At 44.2% G+C, this 21,887-nt stretch overlaps 1 protein-coding gene across 1 annotated transcript in view; it reads left to right on the top strand.

The window, feature by feature from the left end:
• The window catches only part of IRAK2 (interleukin 1 receptor associated kinase 2), a 60,751-nt gene extending 42,021 nt beyond the window's left edge, over positions 1–18,730 (top strand). The window contains exons 9-13 of the mRNA XM_007192563.2: positions 1,782–1,977; positions 5,457–5,519; positions 13,397–13,597; positions 16,481–16,772; positions 17,743–18,730. Coding sequence (XP_007192625.2) covers positions 1,782–1,977; positions 5,457–5,519; positions 13,397–13,597; positions 16,481–16,772; positions 17,743–17,855 — 865 coding nt within the window. The 3' untranslated portion in view covers positions 17,856–18,730. The remainder of the gene's footprint in view (positions 1–1,781; positions 1,978–5,456; positions 5,520–13,396; positions 13,598–16,480; positions 16,773–17,742) is intronic.
• Positions 18,731–21,887: the final 3,157 nt, after the last annotated feature.

Here is a 21,887-nt window from a genome sequence, read left to right as displayed (position 1 = left end):
ACGTTTGTCTTTCCCTGACAAAGGTATTTCCCCCAAAAGCTTGTTGGTATTTCCCCAACAAGCCCTCCACTCCCCTGCTGTATTTCACTTCCCCTCCAGCAGCTGGTCTGGATCAGGTCCTTGAGCTGTGGGCCATGTCTGCCAGGCTCCCTGGGCTTTGGGGCTCCTTGCTCAGGGTCTTTGCGGAGACCCGTTCTTTTTTTTTTTTTTTAAATTAATTAATTAATTTTTGGCTGCGTTGGGTCTTCATTGCTGCACGCGGGCTTTCTCTGGTTGCGGCGAGCGGGGGCTACTCTTCGTTGTGGTGCGCGGGCTTCTCGTTGTGGTGGCTTCTCTTGTTGCGGAGCATGGACTCTAGGAGCGAGGGCTTCGGTAGTTGTGGCATGCAGGCTCAGTAGTTGTGGCTCGTGGGCTCAGTAGTTGTCTCTCGCGGGCTCTAGAGCACAGGCTCAGTAGTTGTGGCTCATGGGCTTAGTTTCTCCGTGACATGTGGGATCTTCCCGGACCAGGGCTCGAACCCGTGTCCCCTGCATTGGCAGGCAGATTCTCAACCACTGCGCCACCAGGGAAGTCCTGGAGACCCGTTCTTGCTTGTGCATCTGTTGTCACAGATACTGTGATGCAAGTTAGGTGTGTACCCCAGCATATCAGTAACGTGCTCCCAACACTGGAAGCACAGAGAGGGATTCCAGAAGATCTGGCAAAACTGACCTTGAAACTGTAGAATTCATACTTCCCCAAAGTTCTCTCCCCATTTGGCAAGTGGAAGCCCTTTCCTCTTCCCCCGCCCTGATTTTTACTTGATTGCACAAACAATTGTAATAGCAAGAAAGGAAATGAAAGGGCAAGTGGTCATCCTGGCCCTGCTGCCCTCACTCACCAGCTGGCCGCCATTTTTCTGGGTTTTTTCCAGCCCCTGCCCACGCAGACATCTCAGACCTAAGATAGCACTGTTACCTGTTTACCAATTCATATTCTCTTTTTCCCCGTGATTTAAACATGGTAAACGTTATCCCACATTGCCTGTCATCATTTTTCATGACTTCTTAGTCTTTCATTGAAGGTATTTGCCTATAATTTACATAACAACTCCTAATAGTGGATATTGGAATTGGCATCTACTTTTTATGACAAAACCAAAGGCTTTAGTGAAAGGCGGCGCTTGAGCGGAGAGCAGCAGGGTAAGGGAACCTAGGAGAAGTGCTCTCTGTGTCTACTTTTTAAAAGCCATTTGGGGTTAGTTTGAATATTTCTATACTTGAAGCTTAGTTTTTAAAAATTTTTAATTTTTCCTTTGGAGTACTTTCTGAGAGTGTTCATTCCCACGGTCCAAGAATATTTTTATTGCTCTTCTTATTCCCCATGATCTGGGCAGGTTCAGTCCCAAAGGATGCTGACATTTAGACTTGAGTCAGCTGGGCCAGAGCTGGGGTTTGGAGCAGCTTCTGAAGAGATGGAGGCGGCACAGCCCCTGGGCTTGGCAGGCTGAGGTTGATCCGGGCTGACATCCATGGGGATCAGGATGGCTGCACCTCTCTGGCCACCAAATGCCATTTCTGGGGCAGCAGGACTAATCTTAGCTCCATCCCCATTTGCTGGTGGAGGTGGGCTCCCAATCCCCACCCCCCATCAGGACTGGCTTATAAACTTGTTGAGGGTCTTTAGTGACCCTAACTTGCTGGCACTGCTCACTACTAAGCTGTTTTCCGAAAGGATCTCCATGGCAACCTCTTCTTGTCTACCTCAAAACAAGAGGGTTCTCTCTGCCTTCTTTCCCACAGCTCCAATGTTTTGCTAGACCAAAACTTCACCCCCAAGCTGGCTCATTCGATGGCTCACTGGTGTCCTGTCAACAAAAAGTCAAAATACACTGCGATGAAGACCTGCCTTTTCCAGGCCTCCGCTGCATATCTTCCAGAAGATTTCATCAGGGTGGGACAGCTGACAAAGCGAGTGGATATATTCGGCTGTGGAATAGTAAGAGCTTCCTTCTCTGTTCAGTTCTGGGCCTGTACACATTTGCCCTTCCCATGGCTCCTTTGTAAGCAAATAATAGAGGCTCTTAGAAATGTTCCACCAAGTACAGCAGGGGTTGGCAAACTGTGGCACACAGGTCAGAACCAGCCCAATGGCCTATTTTCTGTGGCCTATAATTAAGACTAGTTTTTACATTTATAAAAGATTGAATAATAACAGCAGCAACAACAATCAAAAGAATATGTGACAGAGATTGTTTGTGGCTCACAAAACCTAAAATATTTACTATCTAGCCTGTTACAGAAAAAGTCTGCCAACCCTTGAAGTAAAGGCCCCCTGCCCCATGAGTGTCCAGATTCCAATAGGCTACAGATACCTCCTGACTTCCCTGATTCGCATCCAGCCAGCCATCTAATTATCTATCCAACTGTCTGTTCTTGTTTGTTCATCCGTCTGTTTTGTCCATCTGTCCATCCATCCATCAGTCCAGTTATTATCCAACCATTCATCCAACAGCTACCCATCCATTCAGTATCTATCTACCCGTCCAACCTCTGTCCTTGTCACCACTGCTGTCCATCAGTACTGTGTGTCAGGCACTGGAAATGTAAATGTAACTAAAACACAATCCCTCCCCCAGGAGTTCATGGTCTGAGTGTAGCAGTCTCCAAAGAACACCAATTCCCTGAGATCTCAATAGGTTTGATCTGTTTAAAGGGTTTTGATGTGTTTAAATAGGTTTGAGAAATGCTGGGTTGAGCAAGGTTAAGCAGGAAAAAAAAAAAGTTACCACAAAATTAACAAGAGCCTTTCATATGGTAAATAGCCTTTAATCTGGTAATTGTGAATTCACCACAACCCAGCATTGGTATGCAGTGTTTCCCAAATTCCCTTGACTATGGAACCTTATTTTCTTAGTATCTCTAAGCATCAGAGACCCATGGATCCCAGTCTGGGAAATGCTGGCTGGGAAAAGTGACGGTCGCTGGCTGACCTCTGCCAGGAGCCAACAGCTGCATCTTGGACCTTGCCTTCTCTCTTCCTCTCCAGCCTTAAACTCTACACTGCCTCTCTTTGACCACAGTCTGTCCATCTGCCTCTCGCACTAATGCCCGTCCTCTGAGCCACTTTCTGCCTTCAGCCCAGGCTCCACATACCAGATTCTGCTTCCTTCTGTCTCCCAGCCCATCGGCCCTTCTGGTTTACTTGTCCCCAAATTCCCTCCCGCCTCCCCTTCCTCGCCCCCATCAGCCCCACTGCGAGGGGCTCAGTGAAGCTCAGCAGGGCCAGCCCAAGCTCCTGCTCCTTTAAGAACCAGTGGAACTGAACCCCAAGGCTGCCAGGCACTTATAGGTTAGAGCTTAAGAGCATGGGTTTGAGTCCCAGCTCAGTAACTTTCAGCTGTGTGATCTAGGGTGTCACCTGTAACTCTGGGCCTCAGTTTTGTCCTCTGGAAAATGGGGGTATTCATACATATGGAGATTAATAAGATAACGTGTATAAACTGGTTAGCAGAGTATGTTGCATAGGTCAACATGATTATTATTATTGTGGTTATCGTTATTATTCCTACCTTCACACCCTCACTCCTGATTTCTGTTTACTCTTGACTTTTTTTTTTTTTTTAAACATCTTTATTGAAGTATAATTGCCTTACAATGGTGTGTTAGCTTCTGCTTTATAACAAAGTGAATCAGTTATACATATACAATATGTTCCCATTTCTCTTCCCTTTTGCATCTCCCTCCCTCCCACCCTCCCCATCCCACCCCTCTAGGTGGTCACAAAGCACCGAGCTGATCTCCCTGTGCTATGACTCTTGACTTTTTAACTCAGCTCCTGATGTAACAATTGACTTTCCTATTCACTCATTCTTTCATTCTTTGAGTGCCTACTGGCTCCCTTCAGTCTTTTTCTCAACCCTACCACTGATGGATGGTATGATTTTGAACTTTGGTTTTTGTTGTGGGGAACACTGCATTTCTCTGTGTGTTTTTTTTCTTAATTTATTTTTTCATTGGGGTTGATTTACCCCAATGTAAAAGTATAGTTGATTTACAGCATTATGGTCATTTCTGCTGTACAGCACAGTGACTCAGTTACACACATATATACATTCTTTTTTATATTCTTTTCCATTGTGGTTTATCCCAGAATACTGAATATAGTTCTCCGTGCTATACCGTAGTAGGTCAGTGTTCTTTTTGATGAGCGCTAAGTAACCTCTGTAAAAGGCCTGGCACAGGGCCTGCCATGTGGAAGAGGCAGAGGAAATGTCTGTCTACTTATTTCCTCTTATTCTTCCCTCCTGCCTTGGCAGGACCCCAGCCGGAGTCCCTTTTCCGTGGGCTCCTCCGCCAGCTGCAGGGGTGCCCTCTGCTGCCCCCTCCTGGCCACTTCCAGTCTGTTAGTAACCCTGCAGGCCCTTTCAGGGTGGAGGAGTTCTTGGCAGTAATGTGACCTTATTCTGACTCTGAGAGAAGTTGTGTTAGGGAGATTTGACACTAAGATGGAGTACCCACTGCCTCATATTTACAACCACTAGATCACCATGTACCACATAAGGATACAGGCTCAGATGCGGCATGCGGGATCTTAGTTCCCTGACCAGGGATCGAACCCGCACCCCCCTGCAGTGGAAGCGCTGAGTCTTAACCACTGGACCGCCAGGGAAGTCCCCAGATTTTAGTTTCTTGCCCAAATATCACCAAAGCATGTAAGGAACAGAGTCAGAATTTGAACCCAGGCCTGTCTGACTCTGGACCCCTTAGCCAGTGTGCTGTTATCTCTGCTGAATTTCTGTTCAAAGCAGGTTTCCTATTTATTAAGATACAAATCACAGTTTTGTCAATTTTTTGGTGGCTTACACTGGCTCAGGGCTGTGCTCCTTTCTTAAATGGATGTATTAATGAACAAATAATGTAAATAAATGCCTGTGGATGAAATGTGCTATGGATATTGCCGAGATTTTCTGTCTAGAATAGGTGTCTGCACATGGATTCCTCCTTTTCTTGAGATTAACATAGCAGTGCCTGCTTACCATTTCTGATGGGTTTTAAATGAAAATATCTTTAGTATATATAGTGTGTGTATGTATACGTATGTGTGTATACAGATAGATGTATATATGTATATCTATATAGAGAGGTGTGTGTGTGTGTGTGTGTGTGTGTGTGTGTGTGTGTGTATCTATCTATCTATCCGATGGTAATACACACACATTTGGTTTTCATCCTCCCTACCTTGCTATCAGTTAACTTAAACCTTCTCCTAGTAGCTGGGTGGTGTGTTTAGTTGGAGGAGGTGTTTAGTGATAATCCCACGTTCCAGATTTTGGGCAAGTGTCTGTGCTGGCAGATGGCAGAGCCAGGCCTGGAGCTCAGAATTTGTTCCTGAGAAGAAACTTCTTTCTTGGCCAGAAGGTCCTGTGTGAACTTGTGCCTGTGTGTGTGACCCGTGCTAACTCTGTGTTCTCACAGGTGTTAGCTGAGGTCCTCACTGGCATCCCTGCGATGGACAAGGACCGGAGCCCAGTTTACTTGGTAAGGGAACCAGTCACTTCTTTCTCACAGCTATGAGGGGTCAGGGGGTGGGGAGGGCAGGGGCCTCCACTGTACCCATTTTACAGATGCTAACGAGGCCTCAGTCCAGGGTTTGATTTGTACCTGTGCAAAGTAGCTGTAACCTTCCCCCCCCACCATCCAGGCAACAATTACTTTTTCATGATAAGAAAGTTTAGAATGTTTAGGGGAAATCCATGTCTTCTCTCTGCACGTCAGGCAATCATATAGAGTTTGTCTTTATTTTTTTATTTTTTTAATTTTTTGGCCGCGTCATGCAGCACGTGGGATCTTAGTTCCCCAACCAGGGATCGAACCCATGCCCCCTACAGCGGAAGCCCGGAGTCTTAACCGCTGGACCTCCAGGGAAGTCCTAGGGTTTGTCTTTAAATTGGTGAAAGTTAATTTCAGCCCTTTTAGGTTTCTATAATAAAAACAATAATTTCCATTTTGTAGGTTTATAAGAACTGTCATTCAAATATACGTGTGCATGTGTATAGTGTCATTTCAAAAATATAACAACACGGCCCAACTCTGTGTTTGGCACTTTACATGTATTATCTTTCTAAGTCATCTCAATCCCCATGAGATTGATAAAGTCATTTTGTTCACCTACAGGTGAGGAGAGCAGGCTCTGAGGTTTGCTTGAGATCTCAGCTTTACTAAGTATCAGAGTTGAGATTCTGAGTCACATCTGCTGGACTGCAGATCCTGAGTTCTTAACCCCAACGCCCTCCTGACTGTTTAATTCTCATGACAGTCCAACCATATGGATTTATCATCATTATTACCATCCCCATTTTACAGATGAGAAAACTAAGGCCAAGGTGAAGAGACTTATCTTATGACCCCCAGCGAGATGGTGGAGCTGGGATTTGAACCCATGTTTTCTGCAGATCCCTGACCCCTGTGCAAGCCCTAATCCTCTTCACTAATTTGAGAGGGGAGCACTTTTCTGACTTGATGTTGAGGCCGTTGGAGCAGCTGGCTTTTTTGTGACTAGGCTCCAAAGGCATCCCCTTCACCCTGGGGTGGGAAGCTGAAGACCTCCCCTATACGCGGCCAGTCACGACCTGTCCCTTTGCTGAATTCCCAGAACTCTGCCCTTTTTGGGCACCAGGCCCCCGGTACTGCAGAGAGGTCGGTTTGGTCAGCTCAGATGTGGTTCGGGGCAGTTTGGGACAATTTCTCATATTCTGACAGTTTTCTTCAGATGTATTACCCAGCACTCCTGTGGGGCTCCCTGGGTGAATGTCACAGGGGAAGCAGCCTTTGAAGACACTTAGGTGAAACTTTCCAGAAGGCTTTTTTGGTAAATGGTTTCTAAAAACATGGAGGAAATAATTTTTTTAAATCTAGTTTCTTTCTCTTCTTCTGGACCCAGATAGGGTCTCCCATCATCCCTTGTTGTGGTACTTATAATTCATTGTGCAAATAATTAAAATTCGAGTCAGAGATGAAAGCTGCAGCCGAGTGTGGTCCAGGGTGGGAGGGGCCGGCCTCTCCTCCACGCTCGGGAGTGTTCATGGCTGCAGTGTTTCTGGAGGCCATTGGGTGGTTTCCATCAAAATCCTCTGATGCAGCAATTTCACTTGTACGCTAGGGAAACGCATACAAGTAAGGAAAGACAGAGGGACGAGGATGTTCGTTGTAGCACTAGTTATGGTAGTGAAGCATTGCTAACAAGTGAAATATCTATCAATTGGGAGACGGTTAAAAAAATGACGATATGATCGTACACACCATGGAACACCATGAAGTTATTTATAAAAAAAGCTTTATGAGTATGTTTGTAAATACTTATAATGAGGATAAAGTATATAATATGATAAATGTTGACATTGGTGTTTATCTGTGAAATCGTCACCAAATCAAGATAACGAGCATGCCCACTACCCCAGAGGTTACCTCTTCTCATTTGTCACCCTCCTCTCACCCCTCCCCACCCTGCCGTCCCCCGCAGCCGTTGGTCTGCTTTCTGTCACTGTAGAACTGTACAAAAGTTTCTGTTTTCTGGAGTTTCCTGTAAAGGAAACCGTGGAGAGTGTGTGTGCCCTTTTATTGTCTGGCCTTTCCCACTCAGCATAGTTTTTGCGAGATGCACCCATGCTCTGTGTGTGTGTGTTGGGAGTTCATTTCTTTAGATGCCAAATGATGCTCTAGTGTGTGGATGTGCCCCCATTTGTCCATTCACCTGTTGGCGACGTGTAGGGTGTTTCCAGCGTTTGACCAGTACAAATAAAGCTGCTGGTACCTGTGTGTGGGGATCTCAGTGTGGACGTATGCACTGATTTCTGTCAAGGTGTAATTCACACTTTTGAGGTACACAAAAATGGTATGAGTTTTGACAAATGTAGACGGTCGGGTAACCACCACCACAATCAAGATATGGAATATTTATTTCATTCCAGAAAATTCCCTCACGTCCCTTTATAGTCAATCCCCTTTCCCCCCTTCCAGCCCCTGGCAACTCCTGATCTAGTTTCTGTCTGTGTAGTTCCGTCTCTTCTGGAGTGTCATGTAAGTGGAATCACAGAGCGTGTGCCTGTTCGTTTCGGGCTCCTTCCACTTAGCGTGCTGCCTTTGAGATTCATCCATGTTGTGTGTATCAGTGGTTGATTCCTTGTACTGCTGGGGAATACTCCGTTGTATGGATGTCCGACCATTTGTTTATCCGTTGATCAGTTTCTAGACATCTGGGTTGTTTCCAGGTTTTGGCAATTCTGAATAAAGCTGACATAAACATTCTTATTTTAGAAAAAACAAAACAAGAAAGACATATATGTTCTGACAGGGAGATATCTGCAAGTGAGAAAAAAGCAAGTTCAAAACAGTATGTATAGTGTGATCCTGTCTTTGGTGATAAATAGATGAATGAATTTACAAATTGTAGCTTATATTTTCTTATTTATCTGGGGCTAATAATAGTACCTACCTGATAGGGTTTAGTGAAGATTAAATAATATGTGAAGTACCTAAAACAGTGACTAGAACATAGTAAGCACTCTGTGTGGTAGCTATTATTATTACTACTCTTATTTTAATAGCTCTTAGGAGATTGCTTGCAATTATTATAATTATTGTATATAACTAAAGTGATTATAACTGTGGACTTTTATAGCAGAAACTCTAGAAAAATATAATCCAGACTATTAGCAGGGGTTGCCTTTGGAGAGTTGACATAAGGGGAAGGGTTAACTTTTGCCCTAAAACTTCAACTGCTTCTATTTTAGTTTTTAACAACAACAAAAAAATGTTTTTAATAATATTGTTGATTTTGAATAATTTCTCTTTAAAATGTTTAATTCAAGTAATCTGCATACTTGGCTTAGAAAACGTAACAGCACCTAGCAACTACTCCAGGCCTCTTTCCCTGGCCTGCCCTCAGGGACACCCAGTTCCTTAAAAAGCCCTTTTTATTATGGACAATTTCAAACATACACAAAAGTCAAGAAAAGAATATAAGGAATCTCCATTCATCCATCCCGTCAGTTATCAACAGCATGCTTTTCTTATTTCTTTTGCATCCCCCAAACCATTTTTGTCTGTGTATTTTCAAGCAAATCCCAGATGTTGTTATTTCACCCATAGAATTTAGTTTTCTTAATTACTTATTATCATTTAATACCCATTTCATATTTAGATGTCCCAAATTGTCTCAAAAATTGCTTTTTAAAGTTGGTTCGTTTGAAACCAGATGCAAGCAAGGTGACGTGTTTCTGAAGACTTTGGTTCTCTCACTGCGCCCCTCCCCCCCTTTCTTTCTGCCTGGCATTGCATTTTTGCATAAAGTGGGTCACTTCTGTGGTAGACTCACGTGCTGGATTTTTCTGATTGCATCTTGTTGTATCCTTAACTTGTTTCTCTGTTCCCCCTGTTTCCTGTGCCCTGGTTGTCAGCCCTCGAGACTTGATTAGAATCATGGTCTGGGTGGTTCTGTGTACTTTATTTTGTATCACAGCCTGAGGAGTGCGGCAGACTGCCCTCCTTTTAGTACTAAGCTTCATCAGGGTTAAGGTGGAGTTGCTGAGTCCCTCCATTACTAAGTTCCCCGTCACTCTGCCTCCGAGTGTTCTTGATGGAGGACGGCATCTCATGATGGCCGTTATTGGGTGAGACCCAGGATTTCATGGGCGGTAGTCAAGTGGGGAGCGTCTTCTTACACCGTTCTTTCAGGGCAATCACTCTGCACAGTTTCTCATTTGTTTCAGATGGTGGTAACCTCCATATCCGTAAATAATACGCTTCTATTCTTATTTACAGATTTGTCAACTTTAAATACCATTACACTTTTAAAATAAATTTTATTTATTTATTTATTTATTTTTGGCTGCGTTGGGTCTTCTTTGCTGCATGTGGGTTTTCTCTAGTGGCAGTGAGCAGGGGCTACTCTTAGTTGCGGTGCCCGGGCTTCTCATTGCGGTGGCTTCTCTTGTTGCAGAGTACGGCCTCTAGGCATGCGGGCTTCAGTAGTTGTGACATGCGGGCTCAGTAGTTGTGGCTCATAGGCTCTAGAGTGCAGGCTCAGTAGTTGTGGCGCACGGGCTTAGTTGCTCCGTGGCACGTGGGATCTTCCCGGACCAGGGCTCGAACCCGTGTCCCCTGCATTGGCAGGCGGGTTCTTAACCACTGTGCCACCAGGGATGTCCCACCATTACACTTTTTAAAAAGATAAACATTTAAAAAGGCAGAGCTCACATGAAAGAATTGTGCAAAAGGGCATTTAAAAATGAACCCCTTGCCAGTTTTAGGTTTTCAGTCTCCAGGTATTGAATTACTGATGGTGTCAGGTGTCTAGGTATTTTTTGGATCCTTAGACAGCCCATTTTCTCAATTGAGAAACTGAGGTAGAGTGGGGATTATTTTGTTTTGTTTTTGAAACAAATATCACAACCCATGTCTGATAATCTCTGATAATATTTTACTCTGAATTATAACTGTATTTGTATACAAAGCTGTATGGAGCAATAAAAATTTAGTTTTACATTTAATGAATCACTTCTATTAAAAATAATAAAATTACACAAAAAAGAAGAAACTTAACCAGAAAATAAATTAGCTTGTACAATATGTGAAAACATTTGTGAGGAACTTACTCTCTGCCAGGTACTGTTCTTGGTGTTGGGGTTACAAAGTTAAAGTTCCTGCCCTCCTGGAGCTTTCATTCTTTTTTTAAAATTTTATTTATTTATTTATGTATGGCTGTGTTGGGTCTTCGTTTCTGTGCGAGGGCTTTCTCTAGTTGCAGCAAGCGGGGGCCACTCTTCATCGCGCTGCACGGGCCTCTCACTATCGCGGCCTCTCTTGTTGCGGAGCACAGGCTCCAGACGCGCAGGCTCAGTAATTGTGGCTCACGGGCCCAGCTGCTCCGCGGCATGTGGGATCCTCCCAGACCAGGGCTCGAACCCGTGTCCCGTGCATTGGCAGGCAGATTCTCAACCACTGCGCCACCAGGGAAGCCCTGGAGCTTTCATTCTAGGGGAGGAGAACAAAGGATATTTAAGTAAATGAAAATATGTGTAATTCCAGGCCAGTGGTAAGTGCTATGAAGAAATGTGAAATAATGTTAGGGGACAGAGTGAAAGAGTTGGGGGAGGGCTGTTTTAGATCAGGGAAAGCTTCTTGGTGTAGGTAACACCAGAGCAGAGACCCAAATGAAGGGAGGGACCAGGACATGATAAAGCGCAAGGGAGGGGCATTCTAGACAGAGGGAAGAACAAGTGCAAAGGCCCTGAGGCAGGATGAGCTTAGGGGTTTCCAAGATAGAAGGAGGAGACAGAGTGGCTGAGTACAGTGAGCTAGAAGGACAGAGGGAGGAGAGGAGATGGGATAGGTCTGCAGGGGCCAGATTGTCACAAAATCTGGGGTTTCTGAAGGCCATAGTTAACAGATGGGGACGAATTATAGGAGGTCAGGAACTGTTGATGTTAAAAACTAACACACAGGGCTTTCCTGGTAGCGCAGTGGTTAAGAATCCGCCTGCCAACGCAGGGGACACGGGTTCGAGCCCTGGTCTGGGAAGATCCCACATGCCGCGGAGCAACTAAGCCCGTGCGCCACAACTACTGAGCCTGTGCTGTAGAGCCCGCGAGCCCAACTACTGAAGCCCGTGCACCTAAAGCCCATGCTCTGCAACAAGAGAAGCCACCGCAGTGAGAAGCCCACGCAAGGCAAGGAATAGAAGCCCCCGCTCGCCACAACTAGAGAAAGCCCGCACGCAGCAATGAAGACCCAACGCAGCCAAAAATAAATAAATAAAATAAGTAAATTTATTAAAAAAACACACACACACAAAAAAAACCCTTTTATTTTTCCAAATATAAATGCAAAACAGGCTTGTAGAACATTTAGTAAATATAGGAAAATATAGAAAAGAAAATAGAAATCATTCTTGGAGATGACTACTGTTAATATTTTACACCCTGCCCCCTGGTATTTATTCTATGCATGTATATATACATACAGTTTATATTATTTATATTTAAATATATATTTATATTTTATATTATTTATAACATGGATTTTCAATTTTTGCATTTTATATAGCATGAAGTATTATACAATATTTTTATGTAATGCATGTAGCATATAACATATAAAGTGTATTGAAATATTTCTGTATATATATTTTATATAGTTATTTAAAGTATTATATATTATATATTTGTACGTTATATATAGTTATATAAAATGTTTTATATAGTTTTATGTGTAACCATATAAAATACTGTATATCCATGAAATATCATTACAAATATGTATGTATATAAAACATATTGTTTAAAGTATACAATATTTTATATATAAATATGTATATATGTAGAATATACATGGAAAATTTATATATAAATGTTACAGTGTTTACATAAATATACCACAAACATAAAAAAATACATATGTTTCATATTTTTTTAACATCTCATATGTTAATATATGATAGATTAATACACTATATACTATATCAATCAGTATTATACATAATTATATTACATATTAATTTCCTATATTTAATATATTTAATCAGTACAAGTAATATATTTGTAACCTATTTATATAAGTAGGTTTATATTTATATAAGTTGCAAATAAGTAAATATATACATGTGCAATGTAATATGCAACATACAATTTGTACTCTACAAATATACTTATATAGTAATATATTTATTATTATTTATACAGCATATCTTCTGTTTTAGGAATAGTTCAGATTTCTGCTTTCTAAGTAGCATAAAATGTTGTAACATGTAAATACAAAATTTAAAATATAAAAATATACGTAATATTATATATAGTACATCTCCTATTAAATATACATGGGTCAGAATCCTACATCCTAAAATGTTTATTTTATATCATGAGACATTATTCCTGTAAATGTTAATAAGATGAGTTATTGGTGTAAGTAAAGTGCTCAGCACGTAGTAAGTACTATATAAATGATAGCTATTATTACTGTTAATTATTATCACTAATAGACTATTGAATGTTGATTCTGTGTCAAGTATCACACTTTATCACACTTTATGCTTTAGATGCACTATGTCATTTAATTTTTGTGTTAGTCCTATTATCCCCATTTTCCTGATGAAGCAACCCAAGGCCTAGAAAGGCTAAGCCCCTGCCTGACGGGGCTTACGAGTGTGGTATGGAATGCCCTGTACATGGGGGGAGTTTAGCAATTCTCCAGTTCTTGGCTGTTTCACTTGTTCCTGGGATCCTTGCAATTATTTTTGACAACACTGTTGGGTTTCTGAGCGTCGCCGCTCTGGTGCAATCCTGGAGGCGTGTGGGGCACGGGTGGTTAGACTCCACACCCCTGCAGCTCACATGGGGGTGTTTCCACTCTTCTTCCCACAGAAGGATTTACTCCTCAGTGAAATTCCCAGCAGCACCACATGGCTCTGCTCCAGGAAGACAGGTGTGGAGAAAGTGATGGCCAAGGAGATCTGCCAGAAGTACCTGGAGAAAAGAGCAGGGAGGCTGCCGGAGGCCTGCGCCGAGGCCTTGGCCACGGCCGCCTGCCTCTGCCTGCGGAGGCGCAACGCCAGCCTGGCGGAGGTGAGCCTAACGTTCAGCCTTCCCCCAGCGATGAGCCCTGTCCTGCGTCCGCAGGGCCTCACTTCCCCGGCTGCATGAGTCTGCTTTACCAGGGGCTCTGTCACGATCCCTTTACCGATGCCTTTACCGAGAAGTGATTTCATACATCAGGGCCATATTTGTTTGCAAACAGCAGTATCTGCTGGAGCTCACAGCAGCCAAACTGGAGTCTGGTCCTGAGGGTGCCCAGGACCACACCCTTGGATATAACAGAAGTCCGTCTGCTTTCTCTGAACCGGCTTTATTCCTCCTCCTCTCTGTAGGCCCCTTCTCATTCCCTCCATCCTCTTGGTCAGGGGATACAGCCGTATTCATTTACATGTCATAGTTCTGTCTTCACTGAGCAGCCCAATTCCAACCTCTTAGTGAGAGAAACTAATTGGCTTAGCTAGGGTCAGGTGTCTACCTGTTGGCCAATCAGGTAAGGTGGGGGTCCAGTATATAAACCCGGTGGCCAGGGGGTCAAGCCTGGAAGGTGGAAGGGCCAGGTTCCAGAGAAAGGGATCATTCCTTAGCCCATGGACTAGGCAGACATCAACCACCACAGAGGATAAAATATTTTCCTATGGACAGGATATGTAGAGGAGGTTTCCATGGTAACAGGTGTAAATTTGGGCACCAAATTTACTAGGCCTTTCTAAGGACAAAATAACTGCCTGAGAGGGCTCATAGACATCATCCCACAGAGTGATTTTCAAGTGGTGTCTGACAGAGAGGGGCTCCTTGGGAGTACCTTTTGGCAGGAAGAGAGCTGTGGATGGCTGCAGGCCCCACCCATGACTCCAACCAGACATCCACTATCACTTCTCATAATTGTATTGGGTTCTCAGTATTTTATTTGAGGAAAGGGTTTGGTAGCTGAAAAAAAAAATCTTCAAACACCAGTGCTATAGCCCAAGCCTCCCCTTTTACAGATGGAGATGTCGAGGCCGAGAGAGGGGGAGATGAGGCCAGAGGGAGTTTCTATCAGAGCCCTCTGGACTCCTGGCTCAGCCCCAGGTCTACCCTCTTGCACCAGGATGTGGCAGGAGCTAGAGACCAAGTCACCGCTCTCAGCCTAGGCTGTGCTCCAGCTGCCCGAGTGCCGCAGTGTTCAGTCACTCATTCAGCAGTGGTGTGCTGGGCCCTGGGGATATATTGGGGAACAAGGCAGGCCCAGTTCCACTTTCCTGGAGTTCACAGACATTGTGCAGTAACCATCTGGTGAGCGCTGGTGTAGCATATTACGGGGGCCTCGCCCAGGACTTTCCCAAGGAAGTGATGTGTGACCAGATGAAGAGCAATCGAAGCAGAAGGAACAATTTATGCAAATAGCCTGAGTTGAGAGAGAGCCTAGCAAGGTCAAGGGCCTGGAATAAGGTCAGAGTGGCTAGAACATAGAGTACCTGGGGCAGAGTGGCTTGTAATGAGGCTGCTGGGGAAGAAGGACAACAGAGGGCTTTGCAGCCACAGTCAGGATTTTGAGGAAGTCACTGGGGGAATTAAGCAGGGGCAGGACATAATCAGACTTATGTTTTAAAAAGATCTCTCTCCTTCAACCACTTATTCTTTCATTCCTTCATTCATTTTATTCTTTTGTTCAGTGTATCAGTTAAAGTACATTCAAAGAAGCTGCTATAATGAGGAGACTCCAAGTGCGATAAAAGTTTATTCTCTTTAGCTCAACAGTTTGAATGTAGGCAGTCCAGAGCTGATGGGGCAGTGCCACAGTATTGGGGATTTGGGCTCCTGTATTGTTGCTCTGCTACCCTTATCATGTGATTTCCACTTCAGAATCCAAGAAGGCTGCTCTAGCTCAGGCCATCACATCTGCATTCCAGCCACTGAAAGGGGGTTAAAAAGGAGAACATACGCCCTTCCTCGTAAGGGTGTGACCTGGAAATGCACATATCACTTTTTCTCCCATAGGTCAGAACCTAGGCCAGAACCTAGTTATGTAGTTTTGTAGTTTTTAGCTTGGCAAGATTTATTGGGCATATATTGTGAAGATTTATCTCAAAAGGTGACATTTGAACTGGGCCTTGAAGCATGAGGAAGCATTTGCTATGTGGAATAAAGGGGATAGGGCACTTTCATTTACAAAGAGGAATGAAAATGGTCATTGTCCCCAGTATTTCACAACCAAGCTAGGAAGATGACAGATCAGTCGGGTCATGGCCTTGAAGACAAGCGGACTTGGGTTTAGTGGTCAGCTCTGCCACTCACTGACTGGGTGACCTTAGGCAGGGAACTTAACCTCTCACCTCTCTGATCTTTTAATTTTTTATTTATAAAAACTCATTTACATTATGTGTCAAATGTGCTTTGTAAATTGCAAGGCACTGAGCAAATGAAATTTGTTATTTTTACTAAGGGTAGGTTTGTGTGCCATTTATGTGTGTGTGTGTGTGTGTGTGTGTGTGTGTGTGTGTAAAGAAGAAATATTCCTTCCCTGCCTGCTTCTAATTTTCCTAACCTCCCTAACCAGAAAAGCCCTCAAGGGCAATATCTATATTACTTAGGGCATTTCTAGTTGAAAGTGATAGAAACTCAACTCGAATTATTAGATTCGACCCACAGACACACACGTAAACACGTAACAGAGAAGGAAGCAGGGAGCCTGTGACTGAGTGGATGAATGATTTATTGCTCATTTAACCAAACTGCAGGCAGGATAGGCATTGGTGGGGCAGCTAGACCCAGGGTCTCAACCAGCAAAAGTACAAATATCTGTATCTCTGTGCCTGTGGCGCGTTTCTCTCTCTCTCTCTCTCTCTCTCTCTGTCTCTCTCGGCCTGGGAGACCTGGTAGATTTTTAATTTCAGGAAAAGTTCTCGGTGAGTGCCCTTGCCTCTCTTCCCAAAGGTGTGTGGCTCTGTGGCTGCTGTGGAAGAGCAGCTGAGAGGTCAGGAGACGTCGCTCCCTTGGAGTGGTCTTTCCGAGCACACAGGCTCTTCCTCCAATACCCCGGAAGAAACGGACGACGTGGACAATTCCAGCTTCGAAGCGTCCTGCTCCATGAGGGAGGCACCCTGGGCCGGGGCTGCCGCCTCGCGTCCCCCCCCAGCGGATGGAGAAAGCGAGCTGCCGGCTGGTGGGGCAGTGGAAGCTGACTCCTCCTCTGAGGCCCGCGCCAGTCCAGAACCTCCCCAGGATGGTAAGCGTGGGATCTGAGTCCTTATACACTCTCATTTATGTCCCCAACTCAGCCTATCATTTATTCCTTCTCTCCCTCATTCACGCGTTCATTTGATTATCCAGCTGTTCACCTGCCAGCTGGCCGCACCAAGAGAGCCATCCTCTCTCTCCCCCAGCCCCCGATGGCGAGTCCCTCACTCAGTGCTGTCCACTGACCTAAACATCCCCCGGCTCCATCTGCTTCCCTGCATTGCCCGTCCCCAGACCCCTACCCCTCATCTAAGCTACTCTCCTCTTGCTGGATGACCGCACAGCCTCCCTGTGGCCTCCCTGATCTGCTCGGGCCCCTCACCAGTTCTTCTTCCAGGGGCCAGCCAGAGTGGTTTTTAAAAACAACTCATGTCACCCCTCGTTTAAAGCCCTTCTGTGGTTCCCCATTGCACTTAGAGACCAAGTAAAAACTCTCCCTTGGGACCAGCAGAGCCCCCTGTGGTCTGTCGCCGGCCGCCTCTCCATCCTCACTTCACACCTTGCCAGCTGCTTCCAAAGGTAGCTTCTATTTCTGACTCTGGGGTCCAAACACACCAGGTTTCCTTCTGAAATAAAAATTCGGAAGGCCTTTACAATTCACCGTCCTCATCCCCTGGTAAACGTGGCTCTGTGAATGTCTCAGGCTCTGACCTTTCCTGTTGTTCCTCCTCCCACATGGAGGTGAGAGGAAGAAGAGAGAGAGAGTGTAAGCTTCATTCTAACACTGCCCCCCACCCCTCAGGGGAGAAGCATGGAAGCCCCTCCTCTCTGAAAGGTGGGGGCAGGTGACAGGCCTTCCCTGAAAAGGCAGAAGCAATGATAGTGCTCATTCCACTCAGGGCCTGATTCAGAAGCCCGATTTAAGTGAAAAACTGTGACCAAGTCTGACTTTCTAAGAATTATAACAACTCTTTCCAAATGCCTTTTGTTCAAGTTCTTTACTTTCCATTGAATGTCAGCTACAGAGACTTCGTGGAAAATTGAGATCAATGAGGCCAAAAAGAAACTGATGGAGAATATCCGGCTCTACAAAGAAGAGAAACTGGATAGCATTGAGCTTTTTGGCCCCTGATGACTTGACCACAGCTGAGGACCCTCGTCCTCCATTGGAAAAATGAACGTCAATTCGAGAAAAAGATCTAAGGAAGAATCAAGATCTCCCAGGAAACACCAAACGTCAGCTTCCCTTGGGTGGCGGCAGAGACACTTCCATTTTACCAGAGTGAGTTAGGGGAGACGGGACCTCAGCTTTCAGAGACACAAAAATCCATGAAGTCCTCTTCCTTTCTGAGATTTGTCAATCAGAGCTCTGGGTTATCAGGAGACTGAAGGGGAAACCCTGATACAAGAGCCCAGGATGTGGGTGATTTTGTGGTTCCGGGGAGCGTGTGACGATAACCACCCCAACAGATGCCATTGCCTGGCTCTCACCCTCGACAACCGACTGAGCATTCTGAGCGCTGATGGCACTTTCCAAAGCTAACATCTCTGGGTAATATTTGCCACCAACTGCCTGCAAACTTCCATGACCTTTACACGAAAGACTTTCAACTTGTGTCCCATTTCGGTTCTTCACTCCCTCCTCAAGGTCTCGAGTTTTACAAATGCCAGACACCTGGCAGAAGGCTCTGGAGATTTTCTGCTTTCTCTTTCAGAAATCTTGCAACCCACAGATATTTATTTAATGCCCACTCTGCACCTTTATCCTCCCATCCCACTAACGCTAATATTTTAAATGGAGTTTTTATTTAGAGAATATGTATTATTTATGGCTGGATGAAGAGCCAGGAGAACTAGGTTCATGTTTGATTCTGCTGCTAGTTTAATTTCTGGAACCTCAGTTTCCTTGTAAGTAACATGCATTCATCCTCCCTCCCTGGGCTGTTGGGGAGGAACGGGTGAGACATGGCTACAGAAGTACTTTGAAAATGCACTTGTCCTGTTTTATTAAATAAATTTTTAAAAAGACATTGAGCGTTTATTTTTGTCATGTACCTAACATTTATTGCAGTGGGTATATTTCTGAAAAGTCACGTTGCAAGTCTTTTTAAATTCAGCGTGTCCTATTTTTATTTTTTTGTAAATTTATTTATTTTATTTATTGATTTTTGGCTGTGTTGGGTCTTCGTTGCTGCGTGTGGGATTTCTCTAGTTGGGGCGAGGGGCGGCTACTCTTCGTTGCGGTGCGCGGGCTTCTCACTGCGGTGGCTTCTCGTTGCAGAGCACGAGCTCTAGGCGCGCGGACTTCAGTAGTTGTGGCTCTCAGGCTCTAGAGCGCAGGCTCAGTAGTTGTGGCGCATGGGCTTAGTTGCTCCACGGCATGTGGGATCTTTCCGGACCACGGATCGAACCCGTGTCCCCTGCATTGGCAGGTGGATTCTTAACCACTGTGCCACCAGGGAAGTCCCACCCTTGTCTTGAACTCTGGTGGCTGTGAGGATTCAACTAGAGTCCGTGTTATGTGCCCTGAACAGGACCTGGCATGTGGTAAGCACCTTAAAATTATGAGCAGTATGTTTCCAAAGCATTTTGAGCAATAGAGGACAGTTACCAACTGGGTAATATTACCCAGACAGATTTGCATTTCCAGACCAGGGCTTCACAAATTTCTGAAGAGGTCAGAGAACCACTTTGAGAATCTATGAAAGCTTTGGATTTTCTTCCTCCAGCAAGCTGTAAATTCATACATACACAATTCTGTATATGAATTCCAGGGGTTCATGAGCACCAAGGTGTCTTTCCATGAATTCCTAGAGGTAAGGCCTGACTTTTTTTAAGTTAATATATGCACACAGCAACAAACAAACAAACAAAAAACCCAAACAGTACAAAAGATTACATGGGGGATTCGCCACTGGGACCTTAGTCCCTCATTTCTTCTCCTCAGAGGCAACGGGTGTTACTAGTTTGAGGATTCTTCCAGAGATGATAAAAAAAATTTTTTTTTTAAATCTTTGTGCTCAACCTCATTAGTTATTAGGGAAATGAAAATCAAAACCACCATACAGAGAGACACCCCTGGGGGGAAAATATCTTCTAAAGAGATTTCTGAGAATGACTGGAAATTCCAATTAAAATGAGATAGATTTATCTTGACAAACATTGCAATACTAGCAACATTTCTCTGAATGTGGGTACTACTAAGAGCATTCCAGTGACTTTATCATGTATGTTAAAAATTAAACATTTGTCATGTGTTTTGTCATTTCTATCAGGTATTTAAAATAAATTTTATTAGGTATTAAAAAAAATCAAAACCACAACGAAATAACCACTCACACCTGCTTGGATGGCTGGAATAGAAAAGACAGACAAAAACAAGTGCTGGCAAGGATGTGGAGAAATTGGAACCCTCATACATTGCTGGTGGGATTGTAAAATGGCCAGCCACTTAGGAAAAGTTGGAAAGGTTAAACATAGTTTCCATATGACCCAGCAATTCCACTCTAGGTATCTACCTAAGAGAAATGAAAACATATTCATACAAAAACTTACACACCAGTGTTCATAGCAGCAATATTCATAATAGCCAAAAGGTAGAAACAACCCAAATGTCCATCAAAAGATGAAAAGTTAAACAGAATGTCGTATATCCATACAATGGACTATTATTCAGCCATAAAAAATGAAGTACTGATACATGCTACAACATGGGCAAACTTGAAAAGATAATGCTAAGTAAAAGAAGCCAATCATATATTGTATGATTCCACTTTTGTGAAATGTCCAGAACAGGCAAATCCATAGAGACAGAAATTAGAAGTGTGTGTGTGTGTGTGTGTGTGTGTGTGTGTGTGTGTGTGGAGGGGAGTGGTTTGGGGAGGGAAGTGGTAATGATCACAAGATTTTAGGGTGATGCAAAGTTCTAAAATTAGATTATGGTGATGGTTGCACAACTGTAAATGTACTAAAAAAATCATAGAATTATATATCGGTGAACTTTATGGTATGTAAATTATATCTCAATAAAGTAGTTAGAAACACACAAATACAGAGCGGTTACTCTCAGGCATTTAAAAACATTTTATCTCGAGGCTCCACGCCTCTCTCATTTATTATTTTTTGCTGTACACAGGGTATTTTCATTCATTCTGGAACCTGTGTTTTCTCACATCTTTCTTGGCCATTCTTCCTCAACAGTACTTTTGGAGCAGTTCATTCTTTTTGCCCGGTATTCCATTGTATGGTCCTTCTGTAATTTACATAACTAGCTTCACTTGCCGGGTACTGAGATTGTTTCCATTCTTCCTGCTCCCAATGGTGCTGCCTTCCAAGGAGGTTTCACCAATACGGTGATGTATGGGAGTGCGTTTCCCCACATCCTCAGCCACGAAGAATGTTATCACTCTATTTGATCTTTGCTAACCTAATGGGTGAAAACATAATTTTATTTGTACTCTCTAAATGACAGAAATGGAGCCATTTTTTCATATGTTAAAATGAAATCTAACAAATTTCGTGATTTGTTTCGTTCATCAGTTCATTTCCTTTGCCCACTGAAATATCTTATTGCCAGAGTTTTTACATAGTAGGGACATCAGCCCTTTGCCACGTGTTCCAAATATTTTTCCAAGTTTGTACCTTGTTTTTTAACTTTTATATTTTTTTGCCAGAAGGATATTTTACATTTTTGTGTAGTCTTTTTTATTTTTTCCCCCGTAGTTTCTAATTTCTAATTCCAATTCTGTCATTTTCTGTGTTTTGTCACTTGGTCTCTGTAAATGGAGTGATGATGCTGGTGTGGGTTCGATGAGCGTATCTGGATATGAAGGCGTGCTGCTAAGGGGGACAGCGCTGAGTGGCAGGGAGCAGCCCTCGGGAACCCGGCTCCCCTTGTTGTCCCCTACCCACTCCAAGGGCAGGCCTGAGGAACTGCGGCCGGGCCTCAGCTTCGCGCTCTTCGAGCTAACGTGAGTGGCTCCGCCCCGTCTAGCTTCCGACCAATGGACGAGCTTCTTAAGGCGTAGGGTCCCGCCTCCAGACCTCCTGGCCAAAAGGAAAGCTCCGTCTTGCTTGGAGTCCCGCCCCTTGTCGATTTGACCAATGGGCGACCTCCCTTCAGTGCAGGACCCGCCTCCGCCGCCCGCCGCGCTGCAGACCTCAC

This window comes from Balaenoptera acutorostrata, chromosome 10 (assembly GCF_949987535.1).
Source record: "Balaenoptera acutorostrata chromosome 10, mBalAcu1.1, whole genome shotgun sequence".
Taxonomy (NCBI): domain Eukaryota; kingdom Metazoa; phylum Chordata; class Mammalia; order Artiodactyla; family Balaenopteridae; genus Balaenoptera; species Balaenoptera acutorostrata.
Note: the sequence above shows the minus strand (reverse complement) of the source record. Positions and strands in the feature narration are given on the sequence as shown.